Raw genomic sequence first — 18,154 nt, forward strand, 5'->3', positions numbered from 1 at the left:
ATTCCCACTCGCAACATCTGAGGTTCATCTGCGGACCATCCCAACAGGGTGGAAAATTTATGCAATCTCACACATCCCCATAATGGAGGATTATTGCAGGAGTGTAGAGCACTGGTGAAAATTGATGAGCTCATCTGCTCAGCGATTATTGCTTCAAGGAGAAATTGAATTCGTAATTTTGATCCATATGACGATTAAGTCACTGGCAATATTCATATCTCACTCTCTAATCGCCCAGCAAAGCGAGAATTATGTGCCTTTCTTTTGTTGTGAGCAAATTCAAAGGGTGGGGAGAAAAGGGAAGAACTGTTGTGCTCGTCTTAGCGAGAAGTCTAATTAATTTCGTGTCATTTATAATTTAATTCCATAATTGTTATGTCAATTGAGAAGGATGAAAAGGGATGACAAATTAATTTCCCGCCTCTGAAGTGGGAAATCGTCCGTTTTCTGCTGCTACGCGTTCAGATTCTTTCACCGACAGGAGCTGTAATTCTAATTGAAGTGTGTTTTTTTATAGCCAGAAGTCAATGAGAATCTTATGACACTTGAGATTATTGGCCAGGTGTTGAATAACACACAGCTGAGGTGGGAAAAAAGAACCATTCTCTGCGTGGAATTTCGCATTAATTAATCGCCTCCCCCTCGCAGCGGGGGAGAGATTGCAGGATCCCTCCCAATGAATATCCCAGTTTACAAGATAAGCTGCTGCTAGCAAAATTGTAATTAACTTTGTGGTTCATTAACTCAGAAAAGGTTTAAATTCACTTTATGGCCAAGAATGTGACGAAAGTTCCACTTGGGGTTCGCCTGAGCACAGAGGAGAAAGCGCTCGTCTGTGGACGTTACAAATGATTACTTATGCCAAATGTACCATTGGAAGATTCCTTTGAACTCTGGGCTCTCCATCTGGCATCCGAGAGAGAGGGAATTCCTGTGGAGGGATGAGTGGTGGAAGCGACCACCCATGCTGAAAGCTTACATTTTCCATCTCAGTCATCTTCCATTTTTCCTCACTTGGAGCGAATGAGGGGAGAAAAATACATAACAATGAATGTGTCCTCAGAGAAAAATGAAAGCTTATTAAAACACTTGCTTTCACCCCCAGCTTTCGCAATATTAATCTGTTCGAGAATTTATTCAAGCTCCACGACAGAGCATTATTTTATGTCCTCAAATCCAACCCAGAGATGGAAGATAAACGATGTCGCTTAATACAGATTCAATGGAGATTAAAAGCGATTTTCCCTCGGTGAAAATCCATCATCTACAGCGTCTTCCGCTCTGCAATATGGGCTGTCTTGTTCTCGACGGAGGTTTTTGTGTTCAACCAACAGCTCATGAGAGGGAAGCACAGTGCTGAGAACAATTTGTCGTACCCTCTTGATATCACTTTTCAATCCCAACGCATGTTCAGAATGGGAAAATCTCTGGAAAATCTCACAGATGTGGAGCATCTTTGAAATTGCAATACAACACAATCACTCTCAAACCCCAGAGAGCACTATTGGAGGTGGAAATTCCACAGACAGCGCTCCTCTTGCCACGCTCAGACATGCAGAAAGAATGCTGAAAACGGAGAAAGAGGACTTCGTGAGGATTCCCCGGATTTTTTTTTTACTACACAAAATGATGTTATATTGAATATGATTTAATCCTTAAGACTGACAAGGTTCTGAACGAACAATCTTAGATGGAAATAGTTCTATTTATTTTGTCTGTGCTTTCAAGATTTGAATCACCATCAGTGCAGCGACGAAGCAATAGAAAATGACTTGTATTAAAACGACACGCAAAGGATGATTCTTTGGTTTGAAGGTATGAAACAAATTAAATCTTCTTATCTCTTAAAATCATGATTTCTCTGGCTATTTAGTATGACTTCTTATGTTAATCCTTTTTATTAGTCAAACAGTATAATTTTTGCTGGTAAGCCGAAAAGGGGTTCCAAAGCTTTTTGACACATCCATAAATTAGACTTTCATTTTAGGAAAAATGTTGGCAAGAATCCAAGTAATTTGAGTAACCCGTAATATTTCTTGAGTGCGAGAATATGATTTTCCTCTCAGTGTCACAGCTTATTATGTGGCGAGATATATCTTTATTCTCTCTGTTATTTTTATCTTTGGCAGCTTCTTCACTTTCCAAACTGCCCATAATCTACTGATTAGGATCCACCACGTGACCTATGAAGACCACATTGCACTTGTGCTTGACGAAAAACAGGAAGGGATGATCGGCTGTGAACTCCTGAACGGCCGACGAGGAACTGGCAGAGTCGCCGTCTTCGCCGTCTTCGCTGATCGCGATGCTGGCGCGATGGATGATCTCAGAGACGCAGAACGGCTCGTCACACGCGATGCCGGAGAGATCAGCTGTTTGGCCTGAGAATAGGTCATGAACGCCCATCTGCTCGAGTGGCACGCGCATCCGCGAGCCGTGGTCTATTTTGAAGCGCGGCATCCGCACCGTCACGTCCTGGCGTCGCAGCTGCGCCACGGCGTACATGAGATTGACGCTGGGGAGCTGCTCAATCACGCGTCCCAGTCCCATCCTCTGATCCGGCAGCAGGATCACCAACGCGAAGTCGTCCTCCGCGAAATCCAGCTCTAGGATCTTGGCTGAGATCTCGGCGCAGACGGAGAAGCGCAGCTTGGCTGTGAGCAGCATGAAGTCCGTCGGCTTGGAGCGGCGCTCGTCAGTCCAGAAGGGCGCCTTGTTAGGCTGCTTCTGAAACTTGCGCTCCCACAGCGCCCCAAAGTGGGCGGCATTCACCAGGACGACACTGTCACTCGCGGCATCAAAATCCTGACCACGTTTCAGACACTCAGTCACATTTTGGCGCGTCTTCTCCGCCACCCACTTATTCACCGAGTCCACAGTTGTGAAATTCTTCTCGCGAGTGCTGAAGCTTTGCATGCTGACATCGAAATTGCTCCTGGCGTCGCTGGGAAACTGCTCGTCCATCTTCGAGGGCTCTCTCAGCAACATCTTGCTGGCCACGGAAATCGATTCTGTGTCGCGATAGTTGGAGTTGAGGGTGCGAAAGGTGGTCAGGATGGAGGAGAGATTGTGGCCGTTGTACATCAGGGCGACTGCCAGCTCTTCGGCTGTCTTTCCTCTCACGCCAATCAACGTGGCTGTGAGGAGATTCTGCAGGAAGAATGGTGCAACGGCGACGTTCTCAGTTGTCTTGCCACTGGCATAAATCTGCAATATTCAAAATTTATCATCTAATCTCTTTGCGACGGAGAAATGTGACTGATTCAGTATTTATGAACAAAGGATTGCTCGCTGGCACAAAGGCTTTTTGTGTACAAAGAACACTCACTCGATAGAATTGCGTGGCAAAATCGTTGAGTTTCATGAGAAATTGTAATTTTTCCGTCATTTTCACAGCACTCTTTAATCACAATTAACTGAAAATTCCCTTATTCAGTGCTTTGAAGCAGAAATTCACATAAAATCAAACTCAAAATACCGAGGATGCTCGACTTCACACGCGGATGATGGAGCAACGATTGAGAGAAAATTTCCACGGTGGAGACACAGAAAATTTATTTATAATTCCAACTCAGTGGCTCTTTCTTTGCCAATTAATATAGCGACAAGTGGATGACGTACTGCTCGGACAACGCCACCAGAAGAGCCTGAGCCGCACAGTGCATGATGAAGAGGCTTTATTGTGATTTTGGCTCCATAGCCAGAAATATCATTTCCCGAAGCTATAATTAATAAGTCACTGCAGAAATCCATGCGAATCACGGTGGAAAATCTCTGGTTGATTTCACAAAGTCACGTCGTGGTCTCCCAATCGAGGATGGATTGTCACAAGCAGGAAATTGCTGATGCTATTTTCAGTTGATATTCACGTGAAGAGTGAGAGAGAGAAGCTTTTCTTTTTCCACGGGATTTATTGCGGTATTTTTTTCTGCCAATGCAATTGACATGATTTCCATTCAATATCAACTTTCCTCCTTGAAACTTTCAAATCCCTCATTCAATGATTCAATCTCTCCCACCCATTTGATTTGAGCACCGAGTCTGACTCGTGTGTGTGTGTGTGCTCACAAGTCAATATCCTTATGGTCCCTTCCATCGGGAAAATGACGAGGAAATTATTCAAATGGCGAGTCATTCGGTATTCATGATGCATAAATCATACATGAAATGATGGCTGAAAATTGAGGATGGCGGGCCACGTGAGATTCCTGGACGACGTCCTCCAGTAGAGGTGGCTTTTTATGACTCTCTCGCCATTTATTAGTTATTGTTTTGAAGCACCAGCGTTAAGTGGAGTCAGCGGCGGCATTTACGATTATTTCAATCCAAGAAATTTATCTCCATCTCGTAAAGATACCCATAATCTTCCAGCTGCACTTGAGTTTTTATCCACCATTGTTACATGGCCATAAAAGCGTTTTGTCACGACCATGCGAAGAACACCCTCACAATTTCGTAAATTAAATACAGTAAAAATGCAATTGATATCAGGGGAAATAAAATGAATTACCTTCACTCACAATTTATACGTATATTTACCATGCTTTTGCATGTTTTTACACACATTTGAACTCCTCGCATATGTCACAGGATATGCCATAGTGGAATTGAGCTTGCTGGAAGTCTTCCAGGGTGAAATTCACCGCGAAAGGCAACTCTTGGACGTACTCGAGAGCTTTTCGCAGTATCTCTCCTCTTTTGTACATAGCGTAGGTAATATTGCGCAGTTTGTCATTCACATATCCAACGAGAATGCCGAGATCGTGCATTCCATTGGGCATTTCTTCGCAGCCCCAGAGCATCACCCACTGATCCCATCCTTCGATTCCGTGGGTGGTTTTCCTGAATCTGCCTCTCATCGGTGATTTCCATGTCGCACTCGGTGTGCAATCTCGCGGCAGAGCAAACTGATAGACTTTCTTGTAGTCCGCGAAGAACTTCAAATCCGGAGCTTCGAATTGAATGTTGAAACGATCCATTAGTGTATAAAATTCACTACACGATCTCTCATCCTTTTCAAATCTATCCTTCTGTCTTACGATACTAATTTGTCCGTTGGACATGTTTCTCGTCTCAGGAATGAATGTCCAGCAATCCAATTGATGGTCGAAGAAGTGGCGAAAGATGTGATTTCTCGACGGAAGACCTTCCATTAGGAGGATTGGCGTGAATTCCGCAATAATCCATATTTCATCAGATTCTTCATTCCACTCTGGACAAACACCTTCAAACAACTTTCCATCGTAACTCGTGAAGAAAAGCAAAATCAAGAATAAACCACAGATTTTCCGAACAAGCATTATTAGGCGAAATATCAAAGATACACTAAAAGTTGTGTTTAGAAACCGCATAAACTAAATCACAGACGACCAAATCTAATTAATCATTAAAAAACGATTTAACTTTTTCTCCTTGACACTCATTTGGGTCATCAATGCGACAAACAACATTTATTAACTTAATAAGCATATACACTCAAATAAATTGTTCACCAATTCTGTAATGAACGAAATTTTCTCTAGCAGTGCTCGAAAAACCATCCCTGAAGTTTCCAGTCAAACTTTCGATCCCTTTTAATTTCTTTTTACCCAAAGATTGATGATCAAATTAAATTTTAATTTATACACAGTACTTTTCTGGGCTCTTGTCGGTGATATTAATTTCCCCATCAAATCGTCTTTGGCAAACTTTGGTCACTCCTCAAAGGATCTCATCAATTTTGTGCAAAAGATGCTCTTCCAGTTTTACATCTCCTCCCCAAATGTAATTTGAATCTCATGCGACCCGCACTCTTCATCTCTTTGATTTCAGAGATTCAAGAGTCTCTTTTCATTGACAAAATATAGGGAAATTCACCAGCAAAGCATTGGTGAATTTTTTTTTCCTCATCTTCCCAACTGCTTTCAATAACATCCAAATTTTATGCCAAATTGCTTTTGTCGGCGACACAGCGAGATTTCGTCTCCTTTGATTCCTTTGGGAGCCTTTCCCCCATTATTCCCCAAAAATCGAGGATGATTTTCGCGTTATGGAAAAGGAAATTTTTAACGCATATTTCCCAAGCAAATCTCACATCATCATTCGAACATTCGATGTGGGAATCAATATTCTCAGCTAAATCATGCATCCATTCGGATGTCTCGGGGAAAACAATCATTGATGTGCCATCAAAGAGATGTTGAGAATTGAATGGGAATGATTTATCTCATGGGGTTTCCGGGTCTCCCTTTTGAAAGCACCGCTTGCGAGAAAGTACATTGGCTCCAGCTTTTTCCTCTCCTTTCGCTCACTTTCTCGAGCTTTTCCCCCTTTCTGTGCCGTGATGCAGAGTTGCTGAGTTGGAAGTGTGGCGCAGAGAGAAGTGTATGAATAAGAATAGATGTCTCGGGAAATTGAAAAGGAAAATGCCGCGAGGTGTGAGTGAAAAGGTGCAAAATTACAAATTTCCCATTGTCACTCCCTCGAGATTGATTGTTGAGTGATGAAAGAGGTTTTCACGAGTCTCACAATGAGACATGTTGATGCTGCAGAACAATGCAAAGTGCTCAGTAGAATCGACACTTTGGCTCACTTTGCGTGAAACCCTCAGATTCACCGCTGAATTCAAGTTGAACTTTAACATAGCACAGTTCATTAACTCCAGCCGCCGTTCTGGGGAGGGTTTTTTTTGTGGTGTGGCAGAACTTTTATGGCGATACAGGAGAATCATCCAGAAACAGTTTAATCGCTTCGTTTTCTCCTCTCGGGAAAATGCTATGGGAAAATGTTTGTGGAAATTTTCACGCGAACGTGAAGATTGAGAGTCCCGCCGAGGAGATTAATCTCAAGTCTGCGCTGCATTCTAATTCAAATGGTGAATTTAAGCAGAGGCGAAGATTATGACTTCAAAATGGGGATGAATAATAAATTAATATGCCGTCTTTTGTCACTCCTAATTGATTCACCGAGTATTCTAATTACCAGACCAAACAGAGACAGCTCTCAAGTTGAATTGCTCGTGGTGAGATTTCGTGCAGATTAAGAGACGCTCGCTGTCTTTCAACAAGGAGAGTTTTAGGTATTTACCAAGGCTTCTGTGAAAGTTATAATTAAAATAGAAATATTTGATTCTACATTAAATCTAGACTTCTATCTGATTATCACGTTCAAAGGAGCGACTAAACTTGGGAGGCAATTTGGAAGAGAGCTTTGGAAAAAGAGTGTGCAATTGGCATTTTCGTTTCACCACAAACATTTCACTCACACTTCGAGAGCTTCCTCGAAAACTTCCATTTCCTCTCGCATGAGCACATTTAGGAATCACTAACAATTTCCACACAACATCTCACCGAAAGTGTAATCTGCAGATTAAGAAAGCATTTGTATGGCAAGCAAGAATCCTGCTGGCAAGAGAAAAATGCACAAGTTCGCAGGAAATTCTTCATACACAGAACAGCACAGAAATTGGGAAAATGTACATTTGCTCAGCATCGTGACTGCTCTTGCAATTTTCCCGCAGTGCAGCACAGCGAGCAAATTCCATTAGGATCAACCCGATGCCGGATGGCGGGCAACAATCTGTATGCATCAGATTTCTCTTTCGCCAGTAAATGAAAAATATGGCAATTTCGGGTAGATTTTGTTTTATCAATCTCGACTCGATGTCCTCTATTTTTTCCTGGTTACAAAAGACGACGGATGGAAAACATCGATATAATAAATTATTCATGTTTTCCTTCCACTTTCCCTCAAAGTGAAAAATGCTATAAATTATTTTGAGATTAATGGAATGTTGCGGAACGTCGTGCAAAATGTATTCTCCCTTAAACCCGTGGCGTCTTTGCATAAGAGGGGCAGAAAAAATGTGCTCCGCGTTCAATGGTGATGACAAATGGCACATTAAAAGTTCAACACTTCTTGCATTAATGAGTGCAGATGAGAAGCGGAAAAATCCCAATGGAAATCTTATCTGTGGGGAGAAATTTTTCAGAACGCCCAAGACGAATGTCTAGACAGTTTTCGCGTAATGGAGCAAAATGATGAAATTGAAAGTGTGTCGTTCAATTACTTAATAGCTCATGAAGACATTTCGTCGAACATTCTCTCAATTATTTTGCTGAAAATTTATAGGGGGAAGAGAATCATCCCCATGAAGTTTTGATAATATTTTCCTCTCTCTCTCTCCCTCAAATTGTCCCATCGCACGGAATATCGTGATGATGAGGGCGAAAGTGCGAAGCTGTGCAGAGTTGCTGAAATGAAAATCCACCCCCTTTAAAACCACACTTGGAGAGAGCAATTATTGAGATGTACTTTAAACTTGACTCCCACATGTCTCTCGACTATCGAGCTTTCGAGCTTCTGGCAACAAATTCAACACTATATTGTCGACATCGTAGCCATTAATTCAGTCTGGTCCCTTCCACAGTTTCCTCCACGCCAGCGCCATTCCACTCCGACGCCCCGCAGACTCAGACATTATGCAAGAGATTTGGCCGCACTCTCGTGCAGATGCAATTCCCGGGCTGAAATTGGCCCATTAGGCAATGCATCCTCATTGGCTATAATTCATCCCTGTGGCAGCGCGCATTTGGCCGTCTTCCGGTGAATGGCCGGAACTCATCGGGTTGCTCATGATGTTGGCAATTGGCTTAATAGATGCAATCCACGCGGCCTTTTGTGCACAAATTGCCAACAATGGAGGCAATCTCTGCTTAATAACCATGGCCTCGCAAGTGCTGATATTGCGTGGGATCTTCTAAGGAGAATGGCAAATGAATTGTGGTAATTTTCCATTCGACTCCTCGAAGATTGAGCGATTAGGAGGAGGAATTTACAAGCGGAATCATAAAAGCATGATATTAATACGGGCGTTAGTTGCGTCATTTACAACGAAGTGCTCATTAGGAATATTAATTGATGAAGATTATAAGCATGTTCCATAAATTTTCGATCGATTTTACTCAAGCGACATTTCGGTGATGGAATATAACCACATTTCCAAGTCGCTTCTCAAGGATGTTTTCACTTTGAAATGCGATGAAACCTATGAAAAATGAATAAGGTAGAGTGATGTGTCTTTCTTCGCCTTGAGTTTGTTCAAAAATCTTTAGACAATTTATGGTTCGAATTGTCATCTCAGGGAGAGTGAAGAAAAGAAGCACAATATTCTCACAATGTCTCCAAATTGATTGTCTTGAAAAATTCAATTGAACACGTGGCGAAACTCTTCTTCTCTGCGTCCTTGCTGCCAAGTCATCCGTCGACCTTTCAACTTCTGCCCCAGGAGCATTCACATTTGCCTGGGGATGGAAAATAATTTTATCCGTGGATTTCCACCGCATCACAACGAAATTGTAAACAAACATCAAAACGCTATCAACTTTTTCTGATCTCTGCATGCAATGTCGTGTTGGGGGTTAAACGAAAAAAATTCTTCACATTTTGCCGGGCGAACTTCTTCGCAATCAAACATAAACAGTGCACCATAAGAGCGTTGCCTTTTCACCTGACATCATTGCATTGTCATGTGCAGATGAGAGGATTATTCAACCCTCAGCTCGAGAGCACTTTTGTGGTTTTTCTGCAAATGTTGATGCACATTTTGCAATGCAAATCATTAATTAGCCAACATTGATTATGGATTCTTTGCACTCTTGAGTTCATCGTGCAAATTTCGCGTCTGGTTGTCTTGAGGTGAGCTTTTACTTCCTCCTGGCCGGAGAATCATGGGGGAATGATTGGAATGGCAGAAGAGGTCATAAAGGTCGACAAGAGAGTGGGCGAGATATCAAATGGAAAATCCATCAATGCCTCGGTGGAATTTTCCCTGAAATATCTTCACCTCATCTTTCGCCTTTATCACGGCATCATAAAAAGTTGTTTCCATTAATTTTTATTTCGCCCGATTCATTAGAAGATACTTAAGATGTGTATCGACGTGATTGAATGGAATCCGATCTGGGCAGGAAAAAGGCTCCACGCGAAATTCAATCCCATATCGATTGATTTGCGGGCAAGGCGAGGAAGATGGATTTTGCATTGACCTTTTCTGTTTTATGTCCTTCGCTCCCCCCCGTTTTTCACCCGCCCTTCACGACACAGATATTTACATATTGTATTTCGAAGCGGAAAACACTTAAATCAACATCGCTATAATTGTATCTGGGAATTCCGTGCGCCGATGGAAGAAAAAAATCTCTCCGCAATTCCAATCTCAGAGAGATTCTGATGCGGACAAATCCTGAGGAATCTTCTATATTTTAAATTGCATATCTCATGTGATGGCTTATAGAAAACCGCCCATCGTGAGTCCCACAAAAAGCTTGTTTTCTCTTCCTCACCATCAATCACTTCTCCTCTCCTTCCGGATCATTTGCCACGCCGCTTCCCCAGGACGATTCCCCTTCCGGAGGATTCGCATCCCTCCCAAAACATCATGTACATGTTGCGCCTCGAGGTTCAATCCACTCAGACGAGGTCTGCCAATTTTGGGCGGCTCATTTGCCGCCACGAGTCGTCTGTAAATTGACTTTACAGCACCGAAATGCATGAAATTTTCCAATAAGAAGCATTTGACGCCAAGTTTGACGCACTTTAAGGACTTCACAGAGCCAAGAAATTGGCAAAAAGTATTCTATTTCTCATTACATTAGAGCAAGTGGGACACATTTTAATCTATTCGCATGCATTATTCGACCATCGCGTGCCTGGCGAACACGAGTAGTATAATTAATCTTTAGAGAGATTTATGGGCGAAATATATCATCGTCGCATCGGGACAGTGTGATGAAGATGAAAGAGGCTTATCCGCATGGTGATAATTTGGGTGAGTTAGTTACTTTGTTTGGCTCAAGTGTTCATCAACTCCGCATAGAGACCTTAGAGCAAAGCCTCACCCTCATCATTAGCCCCAACCCAGCCAAATTCTCACCACTTGATATGATTTATCCAGGCCGAGAGAGAGAGTTTCATAATAAAATTTCTCCCTTTCATGCCCCACGATAATGCCTGAGAATCTGGGAAGTTTGGAATTGATGAAAAACACGCAAGATGCGATAGATAAACAGAAGTCTTGAGATATTCACCGAAAATTCCATCGCTTGAAGCCGCATTAGCCACAGAATTGTGCGAAACCTTAATTTCCTGATTCTGATGTACTCAGACAAAGAGTAATCACAAGGAAAACTCGATTTTTCTTACGAGATTCTCTTGAGTATTGATTTTCCCACAGAATCACAGACACATTCAGCCATATCTTTTCTCCTGATTTTCTTAGGCTCAATATTCTTAGAAAATAATGATTGTAATGAGTAATAAAATGTGGTTTTCTCTGAGTGTGCATAATAAAAGGATCCCAGCTTGTTTGGGCAAAGTTCATGTGGAAATTTAGACACAAGTTTATTGCATTTGAAGTCACTATATCGGTGTGCTGGAGCCACAATTTGCTGTGGTGGCGCTATTTTAATAATCCCCGAACACAACTTCCTCATTTTCCCCCATTTTCCCTGGGAAATATCCTCTCACAAAATTGAAAATATCCAACGAAGCTCCAGGAAACTTCATGAATGTGGATGCATGAATTTAATTTAAGTGGTTTTGCCAGAGCAAATTTAAACATACAGCGAATATAACTTTGTGGTCAACATAATTACATGAATCCATATTTCAAATTTGCATTTTCGATGTTAATTACCTATAATTACGACAATTGCGACAATCTATGCTAATTGCCTTTCGACTGCAGTTTCATATCATTTTGCCTGAGGCGGCATAGTTTATTGCGTGAAACGCAACTGAACAAAGTAATTCTTTGTCTTTTGCAATTTAATTTCAACTCATATCAAAAGAGCTTTGTGAGGAAATTTATCTCATTTTACGGCTTCTTGGAAGGCCACCAGAGCGCCCCTAAGCAAACAGAATGGAAGTGATGTAAAAAGTGCAGTAAATTCCAACACAAATGCTTCAGTGTGGGGGAAATAAAATAAATTTCCTCACAGAGAATTAGACTGTCCCTTTCGTAGTCATTTTCCTAATCCTGCAGATAAGTAAATCCCAAACATTTCCTGGGAGTGATACACTTGTAAACTCGTAAGCTTGAGTTTATGAAGGCATGTGCAGTGGCAGAACGCCCACCGCCCCCAAGATTCCCAATTAAATTCACCCATGAAGAGGCCCTCACTCGTGCTCAGCATGCAAGAACCCTTTAATTGTGACAATACCTCTCTCGGGGCTCTGATAGCCATCAGTGACTTGACGGATACGCTTTATTATCGTCCTCATTGATGGATAATGCGGAGGACAGAAAAAAAACTTGACCCAAATTGAATAACAAATATCTGAGGCTTCGGCATTGGCTTCAATAAACAAAGGTCACAGAGGTGGTGGTGAAAATGTGTCCAATGTAATGGAATTGTGATGAACAAGAAGCGAAAGAGAGGAAAAAGTGACAAATTATCAGCAAACTTTGTGCGTACACGCATTTGCCTGCCACGAGCAACTTCTTGCTGTCCACATTATTTCCTCATTATCCCATGAGATAGTATTTAATTTGTCAAGAAGAAACTTTTCCACCCGAAACACTCGCAAGTGGACGCCGAGTTGTTTGTTCTTGAAGCTCCGCATAAGCATGCGAATATGATAGTGCAATTAGAGATATTGGAACTCGATAGTCACAGATTCACCCTTGTTTGCTCATCGATGAAAAACAAGAGCACAAGAGGAGATTTTCACTTGCTGGAAAATATCTCAATATTGAGAGGAAAATACAAGTTTTCAGCAACTTCAACCAATCCATTAATACTTAATTCACTCACTGATGCAAATAGCAATAAAAAGATGTTTCTGGTATTTTGCAATCATTTGCTCTTCATAATTTCCATGTCTATTTTATCAGCAGAAAAACCGCGCTTTTTCCTTCCTCTCGAGCAGCACACCAATTTGCAGTTTTTTGCACGAAATATGCGACTTTCGTGCTGTTGTGCTATCCATTTGGTAATTACATGCTTTAGCACACAAGAAGAGGGAGAAATTTCACCCCGAAGGTGCCCCATAATGAATATCAAAGAGGAAAAAAGTGAATTTTCCATTTACTCTTTCGTCTCTGCGCAGGATAAAATACGAGGTATTTTATCCAAGTCTAGGATCTGGAAGTCCTCTCAGTCTTGCCTTTTGTTGGGGCGCTGCGAGGCCGAGTCTGGGTGATTAATATCAGCACATAACGTAAAGTGGCGGTTAATTAGATTGCTCAGCAATGGTGGGCTGGAAAGAAAAAGAATGTGGATGTTGGGAAGATTAAGAAATGGAGTCTATTAGGCGACTGATTTATGAATTGAGTGTCTCTCATGGCAGGAGATTTCCAGGATTTTGTCGATCCCGCCACTTTGAGGGCGGGAGAAATTGCTATTTAATTTTCAGGGATAAGTGTTGCGGAAAAGCGGGATTAGAGTCCCACCCGTCGAAATTTGTCAGAAAGCTGAGCCAAAATAGGCGAATTGACAGGAGAAAAATGCGCATGAAGTCGCTTTAATTGAAAATAAATGGTGAAGAAAAATATGAGTGGTGAAAGATCTTTTCCAGCACCCATTTTTCTCCCCATTGACACCCTCATACTCTCCGGGGGTTGTTTGGGCCACAAAAAGTTTTTCCCTGTCAGAGAAGCTGATGGCAGAGAATAAACTTTCAGGTTGTCGTTGTTCTGCATGACGTGCAGAGTGGCTAAAAGGGTGGGAAAATTTGCATGAAATCACATGACGAGAGCGTCGGGAAAAATCCCGGCGAGATGAGTGCAAAATATAAACAAATCAATGTCTAAAGCTGGGCATTAGCCATCAGCATAACCCTTAGTTTCGGGTGAGACGCGGAGGGTAGAAATACCCGAGTGATGAATACGCTCTGACTAGACGGAATTTATGGGGTGATTCTGGAATGGGAATCCCTCGGCCGGCGTGTCGAGGGCGACAGATAACGCCAGAGTGCAAAAGGTGGATGATGGACACAAGAGTGGACCAGCGGGAATTGATATATTCTCTGGATGATCCGCACTCGAACTCAACTGAATTTCTTTGCAGTACTTTCGTCAATTGAACCAGATAAATCACTTACTTTCCGTCTGAGAGGCTATAATTTGTATAGGATTCGAGTTGAGACACGAATTTAGATTAGATTACGAAAATATTTTGCATCATTGTCAGTAAAATTCACTGTTTGATGACTGATAATAATTTCCGCCTCAGTAAATAACTATGTCAAAAATCTTGTCATATTGTACTTTTGTGGAGCTTTCCGGAACTTCATAATATAGTTCAGAAGCATTATGACTGTTTTAATTACCCACATTGTATTTAATTGTGAACAGATGAACATAGATAAACCCTTTTAAGCCAGATAAATTGAGTTATATGCAACAATCTCCTATCTAAACACTCACCAACTCCGCTTTCTCCAGACGCGATAGAAGATAACATGAAAGATATTGCTGCAGACTCTTCAATCAATACTTCTTCGATGTTCTCCCCATCTTGTGGCGCTCAGCTCTCAACAGGAGCCACGTTATTGAGGTCATGACAGTGCTTCACCCCGGAAGCTCCTCGCAGAAGGTGAAAGTGACGCCAACAGGAAAAAGCTCTTACAACATACGCTGCTAAATCTCTTTTTGCCTACTTCCCCGCATCGTCATTAAATAGCACTTTTTGCCACAATCGATATCGCGCTCATTAGCATTTCTGTCACTGCCAAAGATTTATCTGTGCCATGTTCAATAGAGAGACTCAATCTAGATAGAAAATTCACTGAGGGATTTTGCGAGATGATTTCCAGAAAATTTAATTTGATCTCTTGAAAAACAGAGAAAATCCGCCGATAAAGCATGACACATGTGAGAGAGAGAGAATGAGTGTGTTAAAAAGCGGGACCATCAAATTTTTATAGTCACATTTACATGATCTTTTGTTTATGCTGGGGAAAAAGGGGGCAAATATAAATTGATGCAGCATAAAATGCCAAGAGGGAATAAATGTGAATAAGGAGATCTCTCGAGAGCTCAGCTTTTTGCTGTGTAGCTTTCAAGTTCAATCACTTCGTAAATCACAGCAGAACACCTGAGTTGAAGGCAAGAACGTGGCCGAGAAACTGTGGGTGGGATTTTCTCGCCTCTCGGCACGTTTTCCTCAATCCCAGAGGGAGAGGAAATTCAACTCACATCAATCCTAACAGGTAACAATTTAAACTTCCGCTTCTGCTGGATTTTCTGCAACATTCACAACGAGATTTATCAATTATAAAGTTGTGTGTACATATTGACACTGTTCAACCATGAGAACATGTGCAAAACTGCCATTCAAAATTACTTTTTAGGAATTACCATGGCAGCTTCAGAGGATGCGCCAATTAGCGGATCCCTCAGTTGCTGCTGCTCTCCCAGGATAATTAGGAAGCAGACAGTGGAAATCCACCGCAAGAGGTCGATGACTAGCATGGTGATTTAGAGATGCTTTGTCACACCCTTCCAGACAGTTTTATGTCAGTTTCCCCGAAAGTGCAATTTGCAAAGCTCGCCTCTTGGCTCGCCTCAAACTCGGGCTCCCACAGGAAATTATATATAAAGCTCTGCTTGGGCAGAGCAGCGATTAATCAAATTGGGAGCTTTGATGTGTGCACAAATATTTAATGGATTTTCGATGGTTGAGGGCATAAAATATAAAAAAGTATGACCATGAAAGACGCTCGCCCATAAAGCGGGCATTCAACGCAATTTAATGGGTGAGACGAGAATGGAATTGTACTGTAAATTTTATAGACCCTTTCACACCCACAACTTGCAATATGTCACCCCCGGCTCGATAAATAAGCACTGCCACACACAAATTTTCCAGCTTCAATTTGCAAAATCTTCCCTTTTCGCCAGGAATTCAATATGTCATGCCTAAGTCATAAATTAGTCCTAAAAGACAGCAATCATCGAATAGGGTAAATTCCATTACCACTTTCGATTAAGATTAAATGCCTTAAAGGCATGTTAATTAAATTGCCAATCCGGAAATTTGAATGTGGCTGTTAAATTCAATATATAAGGAGTTTGTATTTTGACGAACTTTTGACCCACTTTCATTTCATGTGGGGAAAGATAAATGTTCCTTAATGGCTTTTCCTTCGTCATTTGGGTGTTTTAATGAGAAATTAACCGAACCCAGACCAAAATCCAGACTGAAATCCAACATTCAATATATATACATATAATTTGATTGCAATTTCTTCTCGACTACAAGAAGTATTGCTGCAAAGCGATGCATTATAACGATTTGCAATTCTCAGAGCGGATTTTCTCTTGTATCAGCAAATCGCTTTTTACAATTCTGCTGCGCTGCTGGACTGAATTAAATGGCAAATATACATGAAGACACCATCGAATGGATGCAAATGGAATTTTCAAACGTTTTGCCAGCAAATCACGTCAATTTCCATGCACATTCGCATTATTTCTTCGTTCGCACAGCTCTGAAATCGAGCATTTTCCCAGTCATTGGATAGTTTTTTCTGCCCAAGAGGAATTTATTGTCTTTAATACTGGATAGAAAAAATCCCCTCAGCAAATTGAATTGATTTCAGCATTTGACGGTGCAAAATGATATTTCATTCACTTCCGCAGAAAACACTGAATTTATTATTCATTTTGATTTCTAGACCAACCCAAAAACATCCACGAAATGATAAATGAACTCAAAGAAACTTTATTATTTCTCTGCGGTGAGTGGAAAAAATTCATTTCCACCGAGTCGCTGATGATTAATTGTGCGAATTCTAAGAAGAAAATGGACTCACGAGAGCAAATCATTGGGCAATTCTCTCATCAATGACTTCTGACGGGGAAATTAAATATCCTGTGCCGCTTGAGAATTGTTGCTATTTCGAGAAATCTCATTTGTGCAAATAAAGTGGAAAAAGCACCTTCATTCATCACTTAAAAGCCACGATGGAAAATCCATCTCGTTGAAAAGAACCGTGAGAAGTTTGACAGATTTTTCTTAAAATTCCATATTGACGATATTCTTCAATTAACCGAGAAGCTAAATTGTTGCTTCTTTGATATTATTTGATGGTGAAGAAATGACTTCTCAACCACTTTCTCTGTTTTGCGTTGCGTAAATTTCTGTTTGACTTTGGAATTGCAAAGGAAATATTGGGATTAAGAATTCGCACTTCTTTGCTTTGTCATGGAAAATCTTAATTAACTGTTTCATTTCAGACATTCTTGTTTACTGTGCAAATTCTACGTGAGCGAATATTGTTCATAATTAGAATGATGTTTCAGCATAAATCTCTCTATTGACTCAGTTTTTTTCCTGTTGTTTTTCCAGTTATTCTTATCTTGAAGAGGTTCTTAATAAATCCGTCACTTAAAATAGAAATAGAAGCAAGAGTGTATCTTGAATACCTTGAGGAAATATCGAAGGAAAATCTATCCACTTCACAGACTCACTGTCTGCTCAAGATACCCCCAAAAACGCCCAGACATTCTCAGTAAAATTGATGGTATATTTGGGGTAATCGCTCGTTTTCCATTGAGTGCCATAGTGAGCATCTCAGGCGAGCAGAAGCTTCTGTCGGGACTGTTAATTTCCCCCGAAACCTCTCAGGCAATCGCCCTAACGACGCGAGGAGTTTCCCAGAGATTGAAGTGAGACTGGCACGAGAGACTCCCCGTCAGGGCATTGGAATATTGGGATCATTGTTGCATAAAATGAAAATGGTGTTTGCATATGTAAATGGCCAATGGTGCAATAAAAATGCAAATTGTACAATTCGCAGTTGCGCTGAGCCATGCAAATGTCTCCCGAATGTGTACGCAATATTGCCTCATTATTGTGCAATATCGTGTGCTTTTTTGGCACATTTCGACCAGGACATTTTCGCCTTCTCCCTCTCTATATGAAGCCCTCGAGAGACTATTGAGAAGAATTCTTATTGTGTCTGCGCTGCCATAAGTGCTTCTTTTGTCGTTAAATTCTATTTGGTATTTTTCTTCGGCTCCGCAGGGCTTTTCACCTCCGAGGGAAAACTACAATATATATACACTGGGAAATTCCTATGCCATTAGAAAATTGTCCCTTGTCTGCGCGTCCTTCTGAAATGTCTGAAGTGTGGAAAGGGGTTGGAAATTTGCGTCCCTTCGTCCAAA

General features: G+C 41.4%; 1 protein-coding gene across 1 annotated transcript; it reads right to left on the reverse strand.

Annotated features, from left to right (window-relative positions):
• Positions 1-1,661: 1,661 nt before the first annotated feature.
• LOC132264203 (leukocyte elastase inhibitor A-like) lies at positions 1,662-3,504 on the reverse strand. Its single transcript, XM_059764315.1, has 2 exons — positions 3,329-3,504; positions 1,662-3,207 (listed from the first exon to the last, which is right to left on the reverse strand). The coding sequence occupies exons 1-2, from the start codon at positions 3,386-3,388 to the stop codon at positions 2,158-2,160; spliced, it is 1,110 nt and encodes a 369-aa protein (XP_059620298.1). The 5' UTR covers positions 3,389-3,504; the 3' UTR covers positions 1,662-2,157.
• Between the last annotated feature and the right edge of the window lie 14,650 nt (positions 3,505-18,154).

The sequence above is a fragment of the Phlebotomus argentipes genome, unplaced genomic scaffold, assembly GCF_947086385.1.
Source record: "Phlebotomus argentipes unplaced genomic scaffold, Phlebotomus argentipes genome assembly contig_32, whole genome shotgun sequence".
NCBI classification, from domain to species: Eukaryota; Metazoa; Arthropoda; class Insecta; order Diptera; family Psychodidae; genus Phlebotomus; species Phlebotomus argentipes.

What these genes read in the sequence shown, in the direction of transcription:
- LOC132264203 (XM_059764315.1), bottom strand. Translation starts at nt 3,388, where the DNA reads ATGACGGAAAAATTACAATTTCTCATGAAACTCAACGATTTTGCCACG. An exon ending in TTGCCACGCAATTCTATCGA is followed by an intron (nt 3,208 to 3,328) that starts GTGAGTGTTCTT and finishes TGAATATTGCAG; the next exon opens with ATTTATGCCAGTGGCAAGAC.